This window comes from Alosa sapidissima, chromosome 8 (genome assembly GCF_018492685.1).
Source record: "Alosa sapidissima isolate fAloSap1 chromosome 8, fAloSap1.pri, whole genome shotgun sequence".
NCBI lineage: Eukaryota > Metazoa > Chordata > Actinopteri > Clupeiformes > Clupeidae > Alosa > Alosa sapidissima.
This window is the reverse complement of record NC_055964.1, coordinates 3,415,027-3,437,921: the sequence shown is the minus strand read 5'-3', so window position 1 is coordinate 3,437,921 and position 22,895 is coordinate 3,415,027. Positions and strand designations below refer to the sequence as shown.

The 22,895-nt window shown below is 41.0% G+C and overlaps 2 protein-coding genes across 8 annotated transcripts; one reads left to right on the top strand and one right to left on the bottom strand.

The window, feature by feature from the left end:
• Nucleotides 1-543: 543 nt before the first annotated feature.
• znf608 (zinc finger protein 608) lies at nt 544-12,626 on the bottom strand. Of its 5 annotated transcripts, XM_042101252.1 has the most exons (9): nt 11,628-12,626; nt 9,598-9,733; nt 7,701-7,788; nt 5,179-7,480; nt 4,425-4,824; nt 3,185-3,363; nt 2,293-2,440; nt 1,533-1,586; nt 544-1,361 (listed from the first exon to the last, which is right to left on the bottom strand). In XM_042101252.1, exons 1-9 carry the CDS (start codon nt 12,408-12,410, stop codon nt 1,342-1,344), a joined length of 4,110 nt encoding a protein of 1,369 aa, XP_041957186.1. In that variant the 5' UTR covers nt 12,411-12,626; the 3' UTR covers nt 544-1,341. The 5 variants fall into 5 exon arrangements, with proteins under 5 accessions (XP_041957186.1, XP_041957185.1, XP_041957188.1 ...); XM_042101251.1 differs by having other exon boundaries at nt 544-1,586; XM_042101254.1 differs by having other exon boundaries at nt 544-1,586; nt 3,206-3,363.
• An 834-nt stretch (nt 12,627-13,460) lies between these two features.
• LOC121715475 (GRAM domain-containing protein 2B) lies at nt 13,461-22,242 on the top strand. Of its 3 annotated transcripts, none has more exons than XM_042101258.1 (15): nt 13,461-13,589; nt 13,924-14,286; nt 15,440-15,559; nt 15,766-15,853; nt 15,991-16,060; nt 16,162-16,265; nt 16,633-16,728; nt 16,830-16,901; nt 18,402-18,482; nt 18,887-18,998; nt 19,469-19,582; nt 20,403-20,499; nt 20,630-20,734; nt 20,969-21,050; nt 21,953-22,242. In XM_042101258.1, exons 2-15 carry the CDS (start codon nt 14,165-14,167, stop codon nt 21,992-21,994), a joined length of 1,305 nt encoding a protein of 434 aa, XP_041957192.1. In that variant the 5' UTR covers nt 13,461-13,589; nt 13,924-14,164; the 3' UTR covers nt 21,995-22,242. The 3 variants fall into 3 exon arrangements, with proteins under 3 accessions (XP_041957192.1, XP_041957191.1, XP_041957193.1); XM_042101257.1 differs by having other exon boundaries at nt 13,758-14,286; XM_042101259.1 differs by lacking the exon at nt 18,402-18,482 and having other exon boundaries at nt 13,461-14,286.
• The last annotated feature ends 653 nt before the right edge of the window (nt 22,243-22,895 follow it).

Here is a 22,895-nt window from a genome sequence, read left to right as displayed (position 1 = left end):
GAAGATGATTATTGGAAAACATACGTCTTTTGGAGCATTTACTAGCCTATGAGGTCATCCACAGTAGGCTAAGCTCAGGTTGTCCCACACTGCACAGTGGGGACCAAAGCAAAGCCCTAGATACATACGCACATGAAAGGTGTTCAAGTTCTGTGCCTAGATTCTCTTAAACATTAAATAACAAAGTTTTCTTGTGTGTGTGTGTGTTGTTATGATTAGTCTTACATCATCCCTTTTATTTTGTACTATTATTTGTAAACATGTTTGTAATGTCTTGTTTGTAATGTCTGTGCCAAGTTACGGGTACACTGGCGAGTCTCACTGCTCCATCAGGCATCATGTTTTTGTTTTGTTTGTTTTCACCCCCCCCCCCCCCCTAAATATGTTAATTTGTTAGTGTAAAGTGTATTGAGGCCATGTTGCATGGTGATAGTGCACCATAAACAATACATTGATTGATTGGTGGTTGCATTCAAGAACAGTCATTAAGTGACATAAGGAAAAGGAGAAAAGGGGAAATTGTTGTTGCTTTTATTTGAATTGCCAGACTTCATAAGCCAAGTAGAGTATAAAAATCAACAGACATTTTACTGTATAGCTGACATTTATAAAATAACAACAGGTAGAACTGACCAGGCTACATCAATAAGTGTTGCTTCAGGGAAGTTGCACTTGTAAACATTTTTTGTCTGCAGCACTATTCAAGTAACCAAAAGGAATACTGATATGCAAGTGACATGGTGTCCACTACCGTATCGTACTCTGATTAAAAAAAGTTTAAGCTTGCAACATTCTGCTATTAAAGGATGCACAGCACAGATCTATGGCACTGGGAAGGCAAGTAGACTTGCTCTTATTTGACAAAAACACAACAGACAAGTGACTGCAGTCTCTTTTAGTACAAATGCAATTGAGCAATTCAGGAGAGTTGACTTCTCAGTCACTTCAGCCCATCACTATAACTCTCACTAAGCACACAGTGGATAAGATGATATTAAATACATTCAATATTGCGCTCACATAACAATACGTACAAACAGCTCAATACAGCAATTTGTGGTGGATTCTATGACAATATGGTTTCATGTGTTAGTTTAATATGGCAGGCATCCGAAGCAGATATGTTACAAAGCCTTCTCACCAAGTCCATGTCAAAATTAGTATATTGATTAACATACTGTACTGCCACCAATATTGAAATAGCACTGCATTGTAATCTTGTTTTCATTAACAAGAAATGAAATTGGTTTCTGCCTCCCATCGAGGCAATGAATAACACCATGGAATTGATGTCTTTGAATCAATACATCCTAATGTGAGCCAGTTACACCATTCACTGATTCACATTTTTCCATCACTCTCTGCAAGGAAAGAGAACAGACAATGTTAAAAAGACAATGTGTACAGAGGATACATGATATATTAACATATTCATAATGAAATGTATTTTTAAATTTACAATGATTTCACCATGCTTTGAAATGTTAATGACTGTGAGTAAGACCATCATTCACCATCAGTGTGAGACATACCATTGGATGAATTATGTTTCTTTTGACTAGAGACCACAGCTGTGGGACTTAACCCTAAGAGGACAAGACAGATCATTAGGCTAAATATCTTTATGAAACTTGACTTCACATGCAATTTCAACAAACCTGAAGCATTTTCTTGAAAAATGGAGCATAGCATTAGTTCAGGCAGGCCACGGAGTCATGCCCACCAACTTGGCTAACTGCTCAGCTGACTACACAGCTGATTGATCAGCTGATCACTCGCTCTTATATTGGTGGACATCATTCAGGGCTTTTAAGCTGCTGTAGCCTGCCTCCTCCCAGAACAGAGCCATACCGACAAATGAAACATTATGCATTACCAATAGCAATCAACCTTCTTGGTCCTCTAGGTCTACATATAGGTGGGAAGTACGAATGGGTTCAAAGCCATGATAACTTGTCTGGTGGCAACTCAATTCAATTAAATTCAATAAGCTTTATTGGCATGACTGTAAGTGTTACAATGTTGCCAAAGCAGTAGCAAACTCTCCATTGTAACCTATTCTGCTTATTTGCATGTGCTTATAATAAACACACTTATAGTGGTTTACTTTTACTTGGCTCTGTTTGCTAATATTTTCTATATTCCAGGTGTCTCTTTACCTGTTAAATCTATCGAATCATTACATATTCTGTTATCGTCACACTCTTTTTAAAATGCTTGGACCCAGAGGACTACTGTTGGTGATTCTAATTGTTTTTGATTGTAAAGAGTTCCACTGATGTTGTTGTATACCTGGATACGGATCATACTGGCCAGGCATTAGAGTGTAGCCCATGCCCAGGTGAGTGTGATGGTGGGTGTGGAGATGCTGAGAGTAAGGGACCGGCTCCCTCTCCTGCTCCAGGTCCCGCTCACGCTCAGGAGATCCCCTCTCACCAGGCTGCACATGGGACAAACACAACGCACATGAACAAGAGAGAGAAACAAACCATATGCCTTGAGACTCCATGCTAAGCATGTGATGCTGAGGAAATATGCAAAGGTAAAATATCAAGTGTATTCAAATGACTGTGACTGTATGGCATATGCAATCATTTCTTAACTTTCAGCATAAGGCCGCTGTCTGTTTCCCAGGACTAATCAGGACCCAAGGAAGCTGCAGAGAACTTTCACCTCTGCTGTCATCAGTCCCACTGGTAGAGTGATTATGTGTGGAGTAGCACACGACTGGTAGCTGTGTGCAGTGGGAGTACAGTACACTGCCCACATGCACCCAGTTGGCAAAATGAATCAATGGTAATCAAGGAAATCAATTATCAACAAAACTGACAATGACATCAGGAAGTCAACAGAAATAATACATGTCTGCTTATCATTGGGGAAGTTAACTGGTCTGGTCCATTGGAAACTAATGGTATTCTTACCCAATACCCAACCCAGAATCACTTCTCAAAGATAGTAGGAAGAAGTTAAAATGATCGTAAAGAGGCAAATACATTTAATTTAAACAACAACTAAAACACTGAATTTCTTAGATTGAAAAATATTTTAAAATAGGTCTCACTGTTTTATAATTATGTTTGCTAGAGTATACATACTGTATATCTACAAACTGGAATTGTATGTAGAACCCTCGATTTGAACTTGAAATGGACACCTCTCTATTTAAATTCAGGGAAATCACCTGGACAATGGTGACACATACCACAGGGGATTTGCCATGGTATGGCATGTTATGATGCTGACGCAGCTCCAGGGTGGTTGAGTCACTGGGAGGCTTGCTGTTCATGCTGCTGTTATTAGACTGTGATAAATCGGCCTCCTCTCTGCCTGCAGTCTTCCCATAGAGAGGGTAGTGAAAACCTATTGGAGGAGACACACACAGATGCTGAAAATAACCATCTACTCGCCCAACTTCATTCTAATACATTAGGTCAACGGGATGGTTACATTATTGTATTATGGCCAACAAAACACTGACATACTGTAGGTGGACTGAACAAATTGTGGTATCCCCAGCTAATTAGCATCACCTGACCAGGCATGTCAGGTCTGCTCAAAATAAATTGCTTCATAGGTTGCTTTTGCCATAACACTAAGAGACATGGATTGTTTGCCCCAGAATACATTGTCTGCATTGGATTTATCACAAAAATGAGTCAGGATGCCAGCCCGACTGTTATATCATGTTTATCATATTTATCTGCATCATATATCAACTTAAATCCACACAACTGAGTGCAGAAAGGAACGTGTTGATGGTGCACCATCAAAATCTTTTTTTGTCCTGCACCTGCCAGAAGGAGGGATGTGCACAAAATAACTTTTTGTTGAACGCACCATCAAAATCCAACATGAAAGCAATGAGTTACCACACAATTTCTTCCTCCCAAATGTTTGAAAGCAACAAAGACCATACAAAGCTCACTGAGAGATTTGTTTCTACAGAACCCCAAACAAATCTACTAATTGGCCATCTGGAATATGTAGACATGTTCGAGCCCCAATAAATAACCCTCTCAGGCACACAAGTCACAGATGTACTAACCTTAAAGGAACACACCAACATTTTGGGAAATTAGCTTATTCACTGTCTCTGCCAGAGTTGGATAAGATGACACATACCCTTCTCATCTCCATGCGTGCAGTAACTCAGTCTGACGCACCCATGTAATAGAGACGAGAAGGTATATATCATCTTCACTAACTCTGGGGGAGATGGTGAATAATAATAATGTTGGCGTGTTCCTTTAATAAATAAATGTTAAATTCAATTTAAAAATATAATGCTATTAGAACATATTCAGCGTTTATGGTTGTCTTGACTTAACTTTACACATTTTAGACCTTTAAAATCATGCAGTTAAGATGTTTTAATTCAATTTCAAAGTCTTGTGCTACCATATTGACATACATGGTCTTACCTGCGTAGCTTGATACTAGTGCTGGAGACATGACCCTGTAGGCATGGTTACTGGGATCACACAGGTGCAGGTAAGGGTAGGAGTGCTGGTACTGGACGTATGATTGCTGCGGGCTCAAAGCAGAGGCCTCAGATCCCAGAGTCGTACTCTTCAACTCCTCGGTCACTTCCCCCGACGCGTCTTGATCATCAGTTTTCTCAGCGTCGTCCTGGTCATTCCCAAGAGCCTCTGGCCTCTTGTTTAACAATTCCGCTCCCATCTTACTGCCTGACTCCAGAGGCGCGTCCAGATCTTTAGCCTTGTCTGAATGGAGCTCTGCACAGCCCTTGCTGATCTCCTGATTCAGCAGAGTGGCATATTTGGCAGGGTAGGGCCTGGCCCAGCAGAGAGACTCACAATCCTACATCAGGAGGAAAGACTACTATCAAACGTAGGGTATACTCATTTCCTTCTTTGTGGTTGGTGTATATGACACATTTCATGTGTTTATCAAGTGTGACCAGGACACTAATCATCCATTATTGGCGATGATTTTTCTAAAGATGCTTACATCACATGTGTGCAAAATCCAATATAAAAACAGTTATGAATCAGCAATGGGACTGATAAGATTACATGACAAAAATATTGGTGCTTATGATTTCAAACATTTTAGCATGGTAGATTCTCCTCACCCTATTAATTATATTCTTCATATATCTCAGCATTGCCATGAATGTCAGCATCAACTAGAGAACACATTATGGCCACTTACATTAACATGTGACACATTTGAGTCCACTGGGATCTGCTCAGTCAACTCTTTGCCAGATCTGAGCTCCTCAGGCTCTAGCCTCTGGTCTTTCATCATTGTGATGAGGGCAGATTTAACCTGCTGCTTCTCCAGCTCTAGGTAAGGGTGGCCAACCTTGCTGCCACTGCTTTTGACTGTGTTGACGCCTTTAGATATCACACCCGTTAATGGCACCTCTCTCACATCCTCTCTCTGCTGTTCTCTGAGCTCCAGCTCCCGCACAGCTTGCGGGCCCTTCTGTTTGTTCTGTTGCATGTCCTCAGACCCGGCCTCCACAGGCGCTCTACTGTGGGAACCGGCTGACAGAGTTAGCAGCTTTTGATCCACTTTGATACTTCGAGAATACTGTCCATAGTATAGCGACTGAGCTAGTGCAGTCTGTGTGTCAGTGATGGCCATCTGAAGCTGTGACTGGGTGCCAGAGGGGCATATGTCCTTTTTCTTAGTGTCGGCTGAGTCTGTGATTTTAAATTCCTCTGCAACCTCCTTCAAATCGTCCTTCTTTGTTTTTCCGTCGTATGCTGCAGAGACCTTAGGAAATGTGGAGGGGTTGGCCTGCCCCGCGTGCACAAACCCCTGAAGACAGTAGGAGTCATAACCATGATATAGGGGGGAGGACTGGGCTTCCTTCAGTGCACCAGGGACAACCCTGGCATTTGCACTGTGGCCAGGGTTTGGCTCTGTAGCAGCGTTTACCTTCAACTTTGTGTTTAAGCGGCCATCTGAACCACCATCATCTGCTGCATCTGAGATGTCTGAGTATGCTGGGCTGTTGGTCTTGCTGGTGGGCCCCTCCCCATTGGCCAGAGTGCTGGAGTCAAGTCTAGAGCAACCTCCAATGGAGGGACTGGGGGCATTGTCAGTGAAGGTGTACACTTTGTCTGCCTCTGCCCTTATGCTTGCCATTCGGCTCTCCTGAGTTTCATTTGGACCATTGGAGACCTCCTGCTTACTCAGATGTTCCTTCAGGAGGCTGATAGAAAAGTCTTTTCCAATGCCTTTTGAGTCCTCCATCTTTACATGTACATGTTCAGACTTTGTACTCCTGATGTCCTTACAATGTCTGTCTTTCAGTCTTTGTTTATCTTTTCTTTTGCCTTCTTTGCAAGTGGCCAGGGTCGAACTTGGCAAATTAGGCTGCAAAATCATGTCCAGTTTTGGTTTGATGGGTTTTAGAGAGAGGCTCTTGGCTTTTGTTAGAGCCACAGTGGGCGATGAATGGTGACAGCTGGCCTCAGCGCTGTTTGCAGAGAACGTTGTTGTAGGAATGGCAATAAGCTTTGGTGGAGCGGGAGGTGTCACGATAAACCTCCCAGCCCTAGCCTTTGATGAGCATTTCTCAGCTTTGCCCATTTCTTTTTTACTCAGGTCATCTACCTCACGCTTGTCAATCACATCCTCCGCCTCCAGCTTTGGCATTTCGACTGAGGAGCTGCGATCTGCAATGAGACAATTCTCTAAAACCACTGTCATGTTGGAGATGATTGGTAGGTTGCTCAAGTCATCTGCGGGGCCTTCTTTGGTCACTGCATGCCTTCGTGATTTAGAGGCCATTATGAGGCCCGGCTCGTTATTCAGCATCATCTTTCTGCCCTTCGAGGGGCCCAGCGCTCCAAGCTTGGGTGGCGAGATTGCTTTCTTCGAGGAAGAGGGGGTGGCCTCAGTGCAGCTGAAAGCCAGGCCTCTCACCGGGCCCCCCTCCTCCTCATCCGTGAGCCGCTCTTCGTTCTCCACCTCAAACTCCTGCTTCCTGTCTGTGTCTAAGTGCGCATGTGACTGATGGTACCGCAAGCCATTGATGTGCTTGTACTTCTTGTTGCAGTTTGGGTGCGGGCAGTCAATCAGCATTGGTGAGGGACACGCTTGGTCAAGGAATACTGGATCAGACTTCCCCTGCGGTGTGGAGGGTGCGCTTCGGGATTTGGCTCGTATCCGTTTCCCGTTCCCATTCTTAATGTCCTCAGTGACTAGTGTCAGATCCAGGTCAGCGGGAGCTTTGATTTTCCTTTTGCCTTGCGACAGTGGACTAGTCTTGAGCTCTTCCTCAGTGTAGTAGGGAGGTGTCCTGCAGTTGCTCAGCAGGTTCAAGCTGCCTCTGCGTCCTTTGCTGCTCATTCCAACCCCGCGTCTCTTGTGGGGCAGTGCTCGGACTTTAGGAAGCACCGGCTCTACGATGGCCTGCTCTGGAATAGCCAGTCGCATGCGCTTGCTGCGGCCACGTCCTCCTTGTGTCTCAGCATCAGTGGTTGGTGAGTCACAGAATCTAAAAATGAAAGCAGGCCGACATTGTGATAGTATTTTATTGACAAAACAACACATATTTCCTTTTGTATTTACTGTGCAGCTTGCAGGTTGCTGAATAGTCGGCTCTCTCTTGTTTATTCAAGTCCAGACAGTAGCAGTTGCAGTGAGTGAACAGTCAAGGTTTTCTGTTGACTGTCATCAATGCCAGATGCAGTTATTCACACAACAAAATGATTTACCTTGGTGGTGCCCAGTCATGTTTCGTACAGTCCAGTAGGGTTCCTACATATGTCCTCTTCCTCCATGTAACGTTAACTACAAGTACACCTATAATTGGAACAGAAATGAGTGGCAGCCACAGCAATGCATGTGCATTTGTTTATTAGGTACAGTGATCTTCCAGCATGACCATTTAGATGCACACAATTCTATAGAACAGAAGTATTTACAAAAAGCCTTATATACATATTACAATCATCAATATGATATACAACTGGCCTCACTGTAAAAAAAGCAACATGTTGATGGCAGAAATTGAAGTGATACCAGCCATTAGTTGTGTCACATTACACCATGGCAACAATTCTAGACCATCAGAGGACCAGGGTTCACAATTATCTTCTTGTCTATGTTTATGCTGGCTATACTGTATTGTGTAAGGACTATGATATGTTACTCATGGGCAATCTCTGTAAAGCGCCATGACACAATGTGTAATGTTTTGGCGCTCTATAAGCAAAATTAAATTAAAATTGAAATTGATATATGCCTGGGATATTTCAAATTAAAGTTTAAATTGTAAAAGACAAATGGATTGTTGGCAGACTGTTTGTATCATAGTCCCAAATCTAGGCTTTCCTCTGTGATAGGTTTCCTCTGTGTATGTGTGAGGTGAGTAATAAAATGGTGATTAGAAATTACCATGTGCTTAATTAATATGTATCCAGTGTCTTTGCTTCCCTGAAACAGCAGAGTGGAGGATCCCTTGATAGCTACAACAAGACTAATAAATGTTCTTTCCAAAGTATTGCTTCACTTTCACAGCATTATTAATTGTATACATGTAGGGGTACTCATACAACAAAACAGTTCAGAGTAGCTGAAACTACACTAATTTAAAAATGTTCCATTACAAAACCAGATTTACAGCCATAAAAACTGAACTGCCGTAGCCTACCAGGCAATGGAAAATTCATAAAAAATATATTTTGCTCTAAAGACCATAACCAGCCACATTTTTACATATTTGTAAACACACAGGTGTTTTAGTCTCATCACTGTCTTTGCCTATAAACTGTTGTGGCAGGCATCTTGCTGTGATTTAATTAAGCAATATGACACGAGTGGGAGTGGGGTTGGTAACGGATATTTCCACGGCTGTAATTCAGCTGTAGCTACGTAGGCCGAAGGCAATTACAGCTATGGGGATATCCTTTACCAACCCCACTAGCACGAGTGTCACATTGCATTTATACATAAGAGCATGAAAAACTATGAATCCATAAGAGTGGAGCTGGGATCAGGACCATGGACAGCATCATTTTGCAATGCCAGCCATCTAAAGGCCTTCAGATGCCTACATGGTTATCATTGAGGTTTGCCACACAACTACTGGATTTGGGCCTCAACTGTATGCAGAGTACATGTTTCTTCTGAGAGAACAAAGTGCATTCAGATCTGCAAGACACGGCCAATTTAATTGATAATGAAGAACTATCATTAAGTTAAAAAAAGACTTGTAACAGCAGTATGTGTTATGCTATGATACTATACAGAGCTCTATTCAGTAAATTGACTTGAACTGAAATACTTTCCTGCTTGGGAAGTCATTGATGGACATACCCCATCCTGCACTTTGGACACATTCAGCAACCTGACTATATCACTACACAGAGCCGGGACACCCCTCACTAGCCACGTAATATTACTGCATTTCCCACAGAGAGGTTCTAGAATATCTGTACACCCCAAAAGCTGACAGTGGTAAGTCATGAAATGTTTGACACTGGACCATAAACTGACTGATGGCTTTGAGTCAGGACCACCCAAAAATCAGGACCAAACATTGTTTGTCACATTTCATCATTCTAACTTCCGTTTCTAGCTTCCAGTGAGGGAGAGTTAAATGAAACTCACCCTCTTCTGTTTCATGCCACACGATGCCCTCCAGATTGACACTGGTGCCCGGCTGGCACGGCCCCATTTGTGCTGCATCGCTGGCCTTCCCTGGCTCCTGAGTGTTGGTTCCAACCGAGCGGGTCCGCACCTGCAACTGCACAGAGTGAAGGGGAAGTAAACAGCTGAATAAGGTCAGCAGAGGAGTCACTTGGTACCATGTCAGGGTTAAGGTGGTTTCGAGAGGATAAAAGTATTTTTGAAACAAATGAGTCTGTCCACTTTACTTCAGTGTAGTTACCCTACTGGTCAGGGGAGTCTGTTTCTACAGCACATTTCACTGAGTGCATTTACCAAAATATTGACCGATAGTATTTCTCATTTTTTCTCTCATCCTCACTTCTATCATTGTTATGTGACCACATGATAATAATATTCTTCCCTGTAATGATGCTATCCAATTCACTATTACAAAAAAAGTGGCAAACAATGACATGACATCCATCAGCAATTAGCTTCATACATGATAATTCAATAGCTCATGTGTGCCTGTTGCATTCTATAGAATTACAGGTGATATGTTATACAAATGATTTTACTTGAATAACATTGACATTTTCCCTTTTTTAGTAAATATCACTGGAAGCGAATGCCACCAGTGTGATGTAGGCTTTGTGTTTCTACTCAACACATCATGTAAGGTATGATATGCAATTTCATGTGGGCTTGATAGTGGTGATGCATCATTCATATTCACTGTCACAAAGAATTACATTTAGATGTATTACATTGCATAACCAAAGTCCTAATAATGTTGCAAATCAAGTGCTATTTGTTCTCTGCTCTGTTAACAGCTAAAAGTAAACAATGAAAATAACTCTTAGGAATAAACAGCCATTTCCAAGTCAATTAAGTCATTCATTAAATTTGTTTTAGTGTTAACATAGCACATATTTTCTCTTGTCTTTGACTAAATGTTTCCACACAACCGTCATATCATTGGCTATTTGATGATTCTCAGTTAATATTGATATAGAAGACTACAGAAGAAATTAGGCTTCTTGGCACCTCTTTATCCCTCTGTCTTGGTCGCACTGCTTTCTCATTGCCATCATCTACACATTGCTGTACCATTAACAAACATTTACTTGACAAATCAAAAAAGATAGAAAGGGGTGGTGCAATATGTAAAACAACATAAGAATGGGTCTGATCTGAGTAGCAAAAGGCCTTGGTTAAATGAGGGCAAGGAGGTAGAGTTAGCCAGCCATCACCCCACACCAATAAAACAGTAAATAACGTTTGACAACAACCTGCAGAGGAGGCCACACAATGATGCCTTTGTGAAAGAAGGACAGTCTCAGGGAAACGACAGCCAGACACCAATTGGAGGAGCGTCAGGAGTACTATTTAACAATGGAGGAAGGCACTAGGCACTACTTGCAAATAGACCTACAATCCATGTTTTTGACTGCACAAAGATAAGATAAATGCAACATGTCTACTTGGACCATTTCATATGAACAGCCTCAGTAAACTTTAGACAGAGAGGCACTGACAGTATTCGTTCATCCACAAAATGATTTAATCTGGTTTAAATCAAATGTATGCAAGCTGAGAGAGTCCACATAATAGCCTATCTCAAATTTATATTAGGCACAAAGAGTCAGACGTTTAAAAAAATAAATATATTTGTAATCACCAATAGGCTACAGTGTCATGTTGGTTGAAAAGATATCTACCTTAAAAAACCGTGTTTTGACAACATGACAGAAAAGGAAATTTCGGACACCTTTGTAAGGATGTTTCTGGCCTACTCCACCCAGCCACTTAAGCTATCGCCACGATGCTTTTCCTCTGTTATTGGGGGTATTTTCATAGATGGCATGGTAATTCAAGCTGACACACCTCCATGGCGACATCGAGGTATCCACAGATCCAACAACCAGCTGACATTTTGACACATTAAATATGGAAAAAATAATTTGTCTACACATACAATAAACAAATGCCGACGAGTATTTGAAAATATCCCACCGTCTCCTTCTTACCGTTTTCTGTGTCCTCGCCGGTGCGTCAATTTCCTCGATCTTGTTCACAACAATAGCGCTGCCCATTATCCGAGCGCCCACTCCCCCTTTGCTGTCTCCCATTTCACTGTCTTCACTGTGACATGGATTCTCCTCACCTTCGACAGCGCAGTCATTCTCAGACGCACGCACTCCACTAAAATCAAGGCTGGCCAGTGCATCACCTTGCTTTTCCTTTCTCGTCCTGACAGTATCCCTCTCCCTCTTCAAAGTCCTGCTATGGTTTTTACCCCTTTTCTCCTCTTTGCCTTTGGCGCAAGAAATGGTTACATCACTTGTGTTTAGCTTGCTGTTCTCCTGGTCCGCTGCCGAATTCATTTCAGTAGCCTCTCCGAGGCGTCCTTGACTTTCCTGTCGTTTACCGATGCATACTTTAGGAATTCCGTACAGCGTGTCAAGTGATAGAATTTTATCCTTCACGTTCGAAGAGTTGCTCCTTTTCACTTTAAATTTCTTCGACTCCTTGCATGCATTTCCCCGGGCTACAGAAGGCGGCTGTGCGGATGGATTCGTAAGGCCATCCAATACTGTGGTCGCACAACTGAAGGCTAAATCCTCACACCGTTTTACGTTGCTTTTTATGCTCAAAACGCGATTCATCTCCAATTTGCGTTGATCTTTCTCCAGATCAGCATCCAAATTTATAATCAGATTTCCGAGACCAATCTCCCAGTCATCGCCACTGTCGTAGGTGTCGACTCCGTTTGCCTTAATACTCTCGTCAACTGATGAAATGACTGACATTCTCGAGATAGGATTTCTGACAGAAAAACGGTGATGAATCCTAAATCAAGTGGGAGGGCGAGAATTAATGAGGTCCAATTGCACCTGGCAAGTGGAACACTATTTTCGGCTATTTGCTGTATCATTATCCTAGAACTAAAGCCTTTGGGGAGGCTGGCGCAATCTAAAGGTTTATTTAGTCATAATTTGGGGATATTTAAATGTTAATCAAGTAGGCTAGGCTACCACCGTGTGTTGCTGCATAGGCCCACTACAATTATTTAATCTATATTAGAATATATATTAACGGTGTCTCCGTAATATAAACTTGAATAAAAAAAAAAAACTTTATATCCCATTTCCCCCCAGACATTTATTTTATTTTGCATCTGTAATATATTCTGAAAATAAACACAAATATTTTGACATGACTTGTGATTGTCATTGTTAATTTATTTGTAGGCCTAGTCTTGTGCAGAATATATAGGCCTACACAAGAAAGCTATTCCATGTAGGGTAGAATCAGGCGATCAGAGAAGCAATTATTCAAACCAGACTCACCAATCCTCACATAAACTGCCTAATAGTTTCAACTGGATATGCAATAAAGCATGCATATTTGACAGCCCCTCTGCCCTAAAAGGCCTTGTATGATAGTTACATATATTGCTGTTGTTTACGTTTTTAATAATATTATAATACTAATACTAATATAGATAATAATATAATATTAAAAGATAATAATGATAATATCATGAGAAATCACTGACCACCTCTGTCTGAGCAAAATCTACTAAAATATCCAAAATGCCTCTAAAATAAAAGAAACACCCCAAATGAATGTGACAATCACCCTCTGTAGTCCTCCACCAGCTCCACTTGGTTTTAAACAGAACAACAAAGGCAGGGCAGCACAATGACTCTTCAATTCCATAACCGTGTCATCTCCTCCAACAGCCTGCGCTCTCGGCCCTCACCACAGCGCTCTCCACGACATCTCTTCTATCTCGCCCTCCCTTTGGCACCGATAGTCATCCATTTAACCATCAGAGTGGCACTACCGTCACTCGCCAGCAGAGGGACACTACGCTCTCCACAGCACCTAGCCCTCAACTCCAACACACTCACTGGCTTGACAATCCACTCTGTGTGCAATGGAGAAGCACATCCTAGTCAATGGCAGATTCCTTAACCACGCAGGTAGAGTCCCATTTGGAGTTAATCATAAATTAATAGACGATGCTGGTCTGGTATGATCGAGCAGATTATTTGAATAATTTATTGTGAACAAGGCTATTTTTCCTGATATTTGAGATTTTTTAAAATTTATTTTCATGCAATGTTTATCTGTTGTTACCATTCTCACAGGAGTTTTGATGTAGGCCTACACAACAGGATCAGATGAAACAACAGAGCAAGAGAGTTGAGAGAGGGAGAGAGAGAGAGAGAAAGAGAGAGAGAGAGATGGCTTAGTATTGTGGAACCCTTTTGCTTCCATCAAGTATTCGTTCCTTTAATAAGGTTTTGTTCCCAGCGTGGTTCTTCTCCAGGGAACCATCCTGAGATGTTCTCTCAGATCCCCTCTCCTATCAGAATAGCCGCAGCAGGAGAGCACTGAAATGAAGGCTGGCCCAGGCGAGAGGTAAATCACTGACTAGCTGATAACCAGTGAAGAGCCGAGGACTGTGGCTTCACTGTCATGAGGACGAGGACCAGGATGCAGCAAGCCCTCCATACTACTGTGCCAGCTTTGAAGTCTCTTTTAGTGGGCCCTCATGGAGAAATACTTTGCCTATGATGACTGTGTCTTATCCAACCAGAGAAGGAAGCACACCGGAGCCAGGCCAATGTGTGCGACCTGCAAGGCAGCTTCAGGAAGTAGTTTTGTGCCACTGCGGTAAGCTAACCCCCAAAATGTGGTTGTTTCCATGCAACAAAAATAAAACTATAGCCTACACATAGTAATTGCATGTGCAATCCTATACAGTTATTTCTTAATCATTAATCAACAAATTAATGCAGAAAGCAAGTTTAGTAACACATAGAAATAGTTCTTTTTTTGTTTTGGATGGGGGGGGGGGGGGGGGTTCTGCATAGTGTTTGAATAGTAAGTATTTGTTTTACCGCACTGCTTAGGGGACTTTGTCATGTATTTCTGAACCTGTTAGGCAAACAAGAACAGTAATTATTTACTTTGTAAAAATTGTGTCCATATTATGTTGAGTGAATTGTAGATCCATTGTAGATTTCCACTCAATTTTAATCTCAAAAGTGATACCTTTAATTTATCATTATCTCTGAAGTTGGCGTTAGGTAAAACAGATTTTTAACACTAAAGCGCCATGAGACATATGCAATGTTTTGGTGCTCTGTAAGTAATATTAAATTTAAATTAAATTGAATGTTTTTCTTATATATCTATTTATGATCTTTTTCTTATTTATCCTGTATTATTTCACTATCATTTATTAATACACATCATTATTATATATTGTTATATTATTATATATTTAAATATATCTCTTATAGTTTTACCTTCTTAGATAACCACAAAACCCAATCTTAAAGCGTTTTTAATTATCAAAAACCCAAGATGAAAAAGAGCCTCATGACCTCAGAAAACCAATGAAGGGTGGTAAATTAACCCCCCACACCAAATGACAGTATCAGACTGCTGTTACCTGAGACGATGCCCAGACAGGTGTGCTCAGTGGAGGCTGAGTCTAGCAGGAGGCACAGCAGACTTGTGCTTAGCCGTGCTCCATGACCGAACAGCAACCCAACTCGCAGGCCTTTCAAAACATATCCAAGTGTGTCAAAGTTGCTGTCAAAAATGGTGCACAGGGATACTGGTAAGGTGAATTAGACAGTTGAGAGACCACGGGTTTAATGCTGTGTTCTGTCAATTCATTATTTTATGGAGCTTAACTCAGACATTTGGTTTTCCTGAAATATGACTGGAGTGTTTCTATCTGTGTCTGTAAGTTCAGCACAATTGTGGACACTTGTGTTTAAATCTAATGTATGGAGATGTAAACCACATTCTGCAGTTCCGACACTGAAAATGGGGTAGAGGAAAAACAGCGCAGAACCGTCCCAGCCAGTGGAACCGCATCTATAGAGCCACAGTCTGAGCTATTGAGGAGAAGACGGAAACCAGCCCTCATCAGGTATGACACTTGTGTATCTATTGTAGACTAGATCATTGGGATTTGAAATAACTGTATACTCTGTGGTGTTTTCGCAAGATGAAATATACCTTGAAATCAGTCCTGTCTTTTTTAATTATTCTGTGTGCAGTTCAAATCGTTGTTTCGCTCCATCTGTAAATGAAACCCATTTGTTTTGAGGGTGATATCATGAACCTTTTCATTAGGTCAAAAACATTTGATCCTTCACTTCTGTCACAAGTTCAAAGTGACACAGAAGCCAAACTCGAGAGGAAAAAGTCTCAGTCTAATCAGGTCAGTGTTTCTAAGCTCGATGACTAAAAAGCCTAAGGCCAAGCTCATCTTCATTTTATTCATTACGTCTAGTGATCTTATAATGAATTTATGCACCAGTGGATAATATGAGTGTCTTTATTTATAACCAATTTCAGTTTTCCAAAACAAACACCCAGTACCACAAACTTTTTAAAGAGATCAGCAAGGATGAGCAGCTGAGGCAAAGTAAGTTGCTGTTTTTGAGACACAAAGTATTGCCATTTTTTTACCCTCTCCCCAAGAGCGTGTTCAGTGTGTTGGCTGATCTGTGTGTCTCTGGTCCTCAGGTTACACTTGTGCTTTACAGAAAGACATCCTCTACCAAGGCAGACTGTTTGTCTCCGATAACTGGATCTGCTTTCACTCTAAAGTGTTCGGCAAAGACACCAAGGTATGGTGTACTTGCTAGACAGGCACTAGGCCGTTATTGTCAAGCAACAGTTAGCAAACTCACCACTGCCTGACTTTTAAAGACAAATGTTGAAGCCTCCATGTAAGGCTGGTAAAGAGGCGACTTAAAGGTGATGTGAAATACGAAACCACTGGGTGTATTCATGGAATATCAAATAGACATCAATGTTTGCTGAACCGTTTACAGCAATCAGTCATACTTATGTGGTATTTGCTGTTTATTGATATCAGATACCAATCAGATTCCTTTTGGAAGGACATGCTTAAACTTGATGCCTACTCTAGTTCTGCCAAATAATTCCTCAGACGGTTTTCTCATCTCATGAAATACCGTTTGTTGCTTCTAGATTGTGATTCCAGTGCTTTCCATAGCTGTTGTTAAGAAAACAAAAACAGCCATATTAGTGCCAAATGCACTTGTGATCGCTACATCAAATGAACGTGTAAGTGAGGTGTCTCCGTTAACTTTTGTCATATCTATTTTGAAACAAATTCTATGGACATATTTACTGGAATGTTCCAATGCTTTGTGATTGTTTTTCAGCATGTATTTGTCTCCTTCTTGTCTCGAGACACGACATACAAGTTCCTCATGTCTGTATGCTACCATTTGGAGGTAAGCATTTATTATTCTCAAAGCTCAAATTCTAAAAGTGGGACATCCGTGGGCTACTGGTTAGAGAATCGGCCTTGTGACCGAAAGGTGGCCGGTTCGATCCCGAGACTGGTAGGAAAAATGTGGACGGGGGGAGTGATCGAACAGCGCTCTCCCACATCCATGGATGAGGTGCACTTGAGCAAGGCACCTAACTCCCAACTGCTACCCGGGCGCCAGGATTAAGGGCTGCCCACTGCTCTGGGTGTGTATGTGTGCTCCTAGTAGGGATGTAACGATTACTGGTATAATGGTAAACCACGATAACAATTACCGTTTTCTTTTGAAATATCATAATTATCACGGTTGATTACCGTGGTGTTGAAACCGTGTGTTTAATCCTTCCCAGCTTCATCCGAGCCTGCTTTTGACATACAGTAGGCCTGGTACAATTAAACAAAACTGGTACCCTACTGATTCTGTTGTCTAATTGATGGATTTAACTGCGATTCGGATTAGGCTAAACCTGATTTTAAAAGGCGGAACATTTTCACCGCAAAACGTGCTCTGTATCATTTAGCCACTCTGCGTCTTTTTATGTTCACGTCCACATGAAATCCATTCCACTCACGTTATCAGGAGAACACAGTAGCCTAAAGTTTTATTTTGAACACTTACTTTGGTCTCACTCATTGGGTCCAAATAACAGAAATAGCAAACTCCAAGTCATGGTAGGGTAAGTTAAGCTATGAGCACATAACCAATTAAACATGAAAAAGTGAACGGGACACTTTTTGAAACTATTTCAGCTTGTGTAGGCCTATCAGTGCTTTCTGAACATATTTTTAAAACACACTTTTAAAAATACCGTGATAATACCGAAAACCGTGATAATTTTGGTCACTATAACCGTGAGGTTAAATTTTCATACCGTTATATCCCTAGCTCCTAGTGTGCTCACTGCTCTGAGTGTGTGTGTTTGATTGGGTGTACACTGTGGGTGTGTAGTACACTACCCCCAGATGGGTAAAATGCAGAACACAAATTTCTTGTATAAACCTGATTTATATTTACATTTACAAAAGGAAATATGTATATATAATGTGAAAAAGTTGAATCATTATAATCTGATGAAGGGTTGTTTCTGAAACACTGTTTACGGCCTTTTGCCCACCTAATTTGTAGGTGTTTTATTTTATTTTAAAGACTTGTCTCCAAAATGTTTTTTGTTCTTAAAGAATAATTTCATAAAGATGTGTTGCTCACACTATACTCATGCACTGGCTCAAATGTGTCTGAGGTACTAAGAAATGACTTTACAAAAGGGAAAGGGACGCCTTTAGTTTATGACATTCAGACTTTTGCAGTTGCTTTACTTCTAGAGCACGATTTAACCTGTCCAAAGAGTTCAGAGTTTGATGCCACTCAGTGTGTGGACAAGACTCTCCCCAAAGCAAAGCAAACACACTGCACACTCAGGCCCAGGACTGTTCCCTCTGTTGCTGACTGTTTCATTTCCAGGAGAAGAGTACAGGAAACAGCCCCATGGCGTCTTCAGCAGAGTGCAGCTTCAGAGTGGAACCTGCTGCTACCCTGCCTCTGGTCAGGGAACTTCATTTGACGTTCTAGACTAATTCTTCCGTTATGTCACAACTTGCACTCTAAACCCAGAGTCTCTCTGCTCAACTATTCTTTTTGAAGATAAAACTTGCCCATTTAAGCAGTCACATACTAAATGTCAGATTATTTATGAACTCTTTGGCGTGACTCTGTATGAGCCCTTAAACTTATGTCGAAGCCTTTTGTACAATATTTTTGGGAATTCTTAGGCCTGGCTATCAGACTTCTAAAAGTTTTTAGTTTTGAAAAAGCCTAAGACACTTCTTGCAAAGTATGCTAAACATGTGTTTATGAATGGAACACCTCCTTTGGTCTCCTTGTTTCAAAGTCTGTCTGAATTTCTAAAAAGCACTGTTGTTGACTGTGTGTGTGGTCCATCTGGGCAGGACTTCTGTGCGGACTTCTCTGATCTGGACGGGAAGGTGAGGAAGAGGAGGCAGGAGATGGAGGACAGCAGCAGCTCGGACTCACACTCTCCAGACTCTCAGAAGATGGCTGGTATGTTATCCTACTCTTTTTTTAAGAGCACAGACATGGTTGTTTGTTTGTCTGTGGCAAACCAGTTTTATGAAACTGAATTTATGCAAATGTGCAAATCAATTATCTGTTGAAATGAATGTTTAATATACTTTGCTTCCAAGCAACAACAATAACAACATGTTACAATCATATAGCAATCTGGAGTATATAACTCATGAGTCTGAACAGGGTATCTGTATATCACCTGTTATGTGTGGCGTGGTGTTGGGCAGTGTCACCACATGGTAGGTGGTGGGTGTGGGATCGATCCCAAAAATGAGTCTCTGTGACTTTAGATAAAAGCATCTGCTATATGCACCTCTCATCAATGTGTGAATCATAGAGAAGAAGCTAAATAACTCATGGGGTTTCTATCACTAACAGCTGTTATGGGATGGAAGGTGTACTCACTGCACACTGTCCCCACTCTTTATCTTTTGTCTTTGCAGACTACTCAAAGCTTCCCCAGACATTACTGAATGTGACTAAACCAGGAGAGCTGCCTGTTGTCCCTGAACCTCTCCAACACTCACCTGAGACAAGAAACACACCCCCATATAATGGTGCTCTCATACAGTTGTGATTAATCCCGTAGATATTTAGCTACATACCACAGTAAAAATATGGCATAGCTTTAAGTTTAAACAATATGTTGGTTTCAACATTACTGATCAACCTGAAATGTTACAGTCTATCCTTTATACTTTTGTTAGCACACTGGATCATCTTTCTTTCTGCACAGGTGTGCCTAGGGGTTTTGTGATTTATGGGAAATCATTTGGCAAAATAGTAACACAAACAAGTTGTTCACATCACTGCTAACATTATCTTCTGTCTGTCGTCATATTAAGTCCACCTCATGCAGAATAATTGGCTATTGGTTTCTGGCTTTTTGGTTATTCGGAAATCAGTTTCAGTGGGTATGGTTATGGAATTTTGCAGACACTTTTGTCCAAAGCAACTTACAGAATATGAACATTACAATAGTTAAAATGAACCACTTAAAAAAGTTGTTAAACCTGCATTATGCAAATTAAAAATAATAACAATAATATCAATGCAATCTCAAATAGCAATAATGAAAAAAAAAAAACAGAAATCATAATATACAAACCATAACTCTAAACAATTAATTAATGAGGTGTAAACTGAACAGACAGTGGGAACAATGAGATGGTCTCCAGACTGACCTGCAGAGGAAATTCAAATTTGCTAACAGGTTTGTCTGGGCTCACCCAGGCTAGGATGTTGATTGTGCAGCACAAATCATTTTCATGCAAATCCTATTAGGTATTACTAGGTCACCTGTGCCTAACTGAAGCAACACAGCCTGTTAGAGCCAGTGCAACAGACTGCTAGAGTGAAGCGTGCTGTGCTCCACAGGTGTGCCTGAGACCGCAGAGACAGCAGAGCTGGCATACGACATTAAATCCCTCAGACCCATCTCCCTCAGCGCGCTTCTCATGGTCTATCTGTTCTTGTGAGTTTCCCACACGTCTAATCACTCCTCTTTCACAATGTTAATGTGTGTCCTCTCATTGATAGTCATATACTGAAAAAGTAATAGTGGCTCATTACTAACGCTATCTTTTTTATGTCTTCATGAATAGAGTATGTGTTTTAGTCTTGTCCTCTTGCTACATGGCCTTCAGGATAGTTTCACTGGAGCAAAGACTGACCTCTCTGGGCTCCATGAGTGAACCACCTGAAAATGGGTAAGAACAATGTGTGTTCCGCTGTACGTATATGCATGCAGGACATTTGTGCTGGAGATAATAAGATGTTATTTCTAAGAATTAATTAAATGACCAGTTATCACAACTAGCCTACTTTTAAAAGCTAATGAAAAACGTTCAGTCTGTGTTTTAAACAATCTCCAGTCCCTTTTTGTTGGTTCACTGATCGAAACAGCACGAAAGGTTCATTTTGTTAATCACATTCTGTTGCAGAAACGATTACAAAAGAGATTACCTTGAAGATAATGCTGAAGTTTACTCAATGTTATCTATGAATATTCTGAAACTGGAAAAGGTAAGTGGATCTAGCTCTGTGTATGTCTTGGATAAATAAAGCCTGCTAAAAAAGGATCCATAAACATGTTCTGCAAACAGGAGCTCTGAAATACAGCAGGGCAGGTCATTAATCAAACATTTATAGTAACTGATCCAGAAGTGGAAGTTGTATGGAGGTAGTAAGGTGATCTCCTGCCTAAAAGGGCATATCACCAGCTTAACAAACCAATGAACCTAAGTCTGAATTCACTGTTACTACATACATATTGACTTAAGGGTATCTCAAAGAAAGGAAAACACAATTAAACAACACATGGGTGTAGGTTTACATGGAGACCATGGTGACTTGTCCCTACCAATAGTTTAGCGAACTCATTCATATTATGTTTGTTGTGAAGATGTAGATGTATTCATTTTGATATTCTCATAAAGTGTCCATCTCCAGTACAACCAGTTTAGACATGCTATCATTTGATTAATCTGACGCTCACGTGGAGGTGTCAAAGTATATGGCTACCTGTCGCGTTTGTGGCAGACTCTGAAATGGCAAGCACCAAAGGGACACCAAAATGTAGCCAGAAAATAGGAGTAGCTAAACTGCTTTTCACTCTCCCTAGAACGTTTACAATGTCAAAATGCACCAACAGCATGTTACATGCAAAGATGAGTTTGGGGAACTCTCAATCTCCACTATGCAGCAGATCTTGAACGTCATGCTACTCCATTTAATTGGGCACACATATTTGAGTGTGCGCAAATGGGAGATAGTGGCAGGTTCCAGCTGGTTTCTCATTGCCAATTTTAATGTTAATATGTGTAGTTCATCTTTTAACAATTAGGTAAGGTCTGCTAAATGACACAATGCACGACATGATACAATAATAAGTCAGCTAACAACTGGTTTGTTCCTCTCTTCAACAGCTCCAAAGAAACTTGCAGAGATTGCTGGAGGAGACACAGTGATTTTTTCTGTATATGTCCTCTGTGTTAAAAAACTGTGTAACTCTTTGTTAATCTTTGTTGACATGTAACCACACACACTAGCGCGCACGCACAAACGCACACACACACACACACACACACACACACACACACACACACACACACACACAGAGCGAAAGAGAAAGAGACAAAGATATTTGTGTATATGACATTTATTTGTATAATTAATTCCCAAAGAATTAACAAATATACCAAGTTTTTTGTCTGTGTTTTTGGCTTCACACTATATATCACTGGTCATGTATTTTCATATTGTCTTTTCTCTATACTGTAAGTAGGTGACAAGTTATACAAACATACTTCTTTCTGAATGAATGAATAGGTAAAACCTTTTAAATGTTAAAAAAAAAACAGAAATTCTTGTTTTACTCTAAAGTTTAATTACAGACCCATTACAATGGAGATGACAACCCTGGCACTCAATCATGTTCACTAAGGGACTGTTCGTTATTTATTTAAGGGGCAACCGGAGGAGTTTTGGGAGCGTTAGTCAAAAAAGACGTGACCCTCCCTCGCCAGCAAGAAAAGTTTCTATGACCCTCCAAAGTGATTGAGATAAAACGCATGACCCTCCCCCACAATTTATTGATGCCTTCTGTACTGGGTCAATTAGGACCGAGGTGAAGTTAGTTTGATATTTGATATTCGGATATTGGACAGATATTCATTTTTTTTTATGCGGCCGGTTTCACCCCGTGTTTGCAGACAATGTACAAACAGATGACCTGTCTACTTGCTCCCAGACGACCTACTTAGGGGCCGTCTATAAAGTACCTTCTGATTTACCTTCATAGTCTTTTTTGTCAATAGCTTTGACATCATCTGACCTAGTGACTCCAAACCAATGAAGAATAGTTAACTC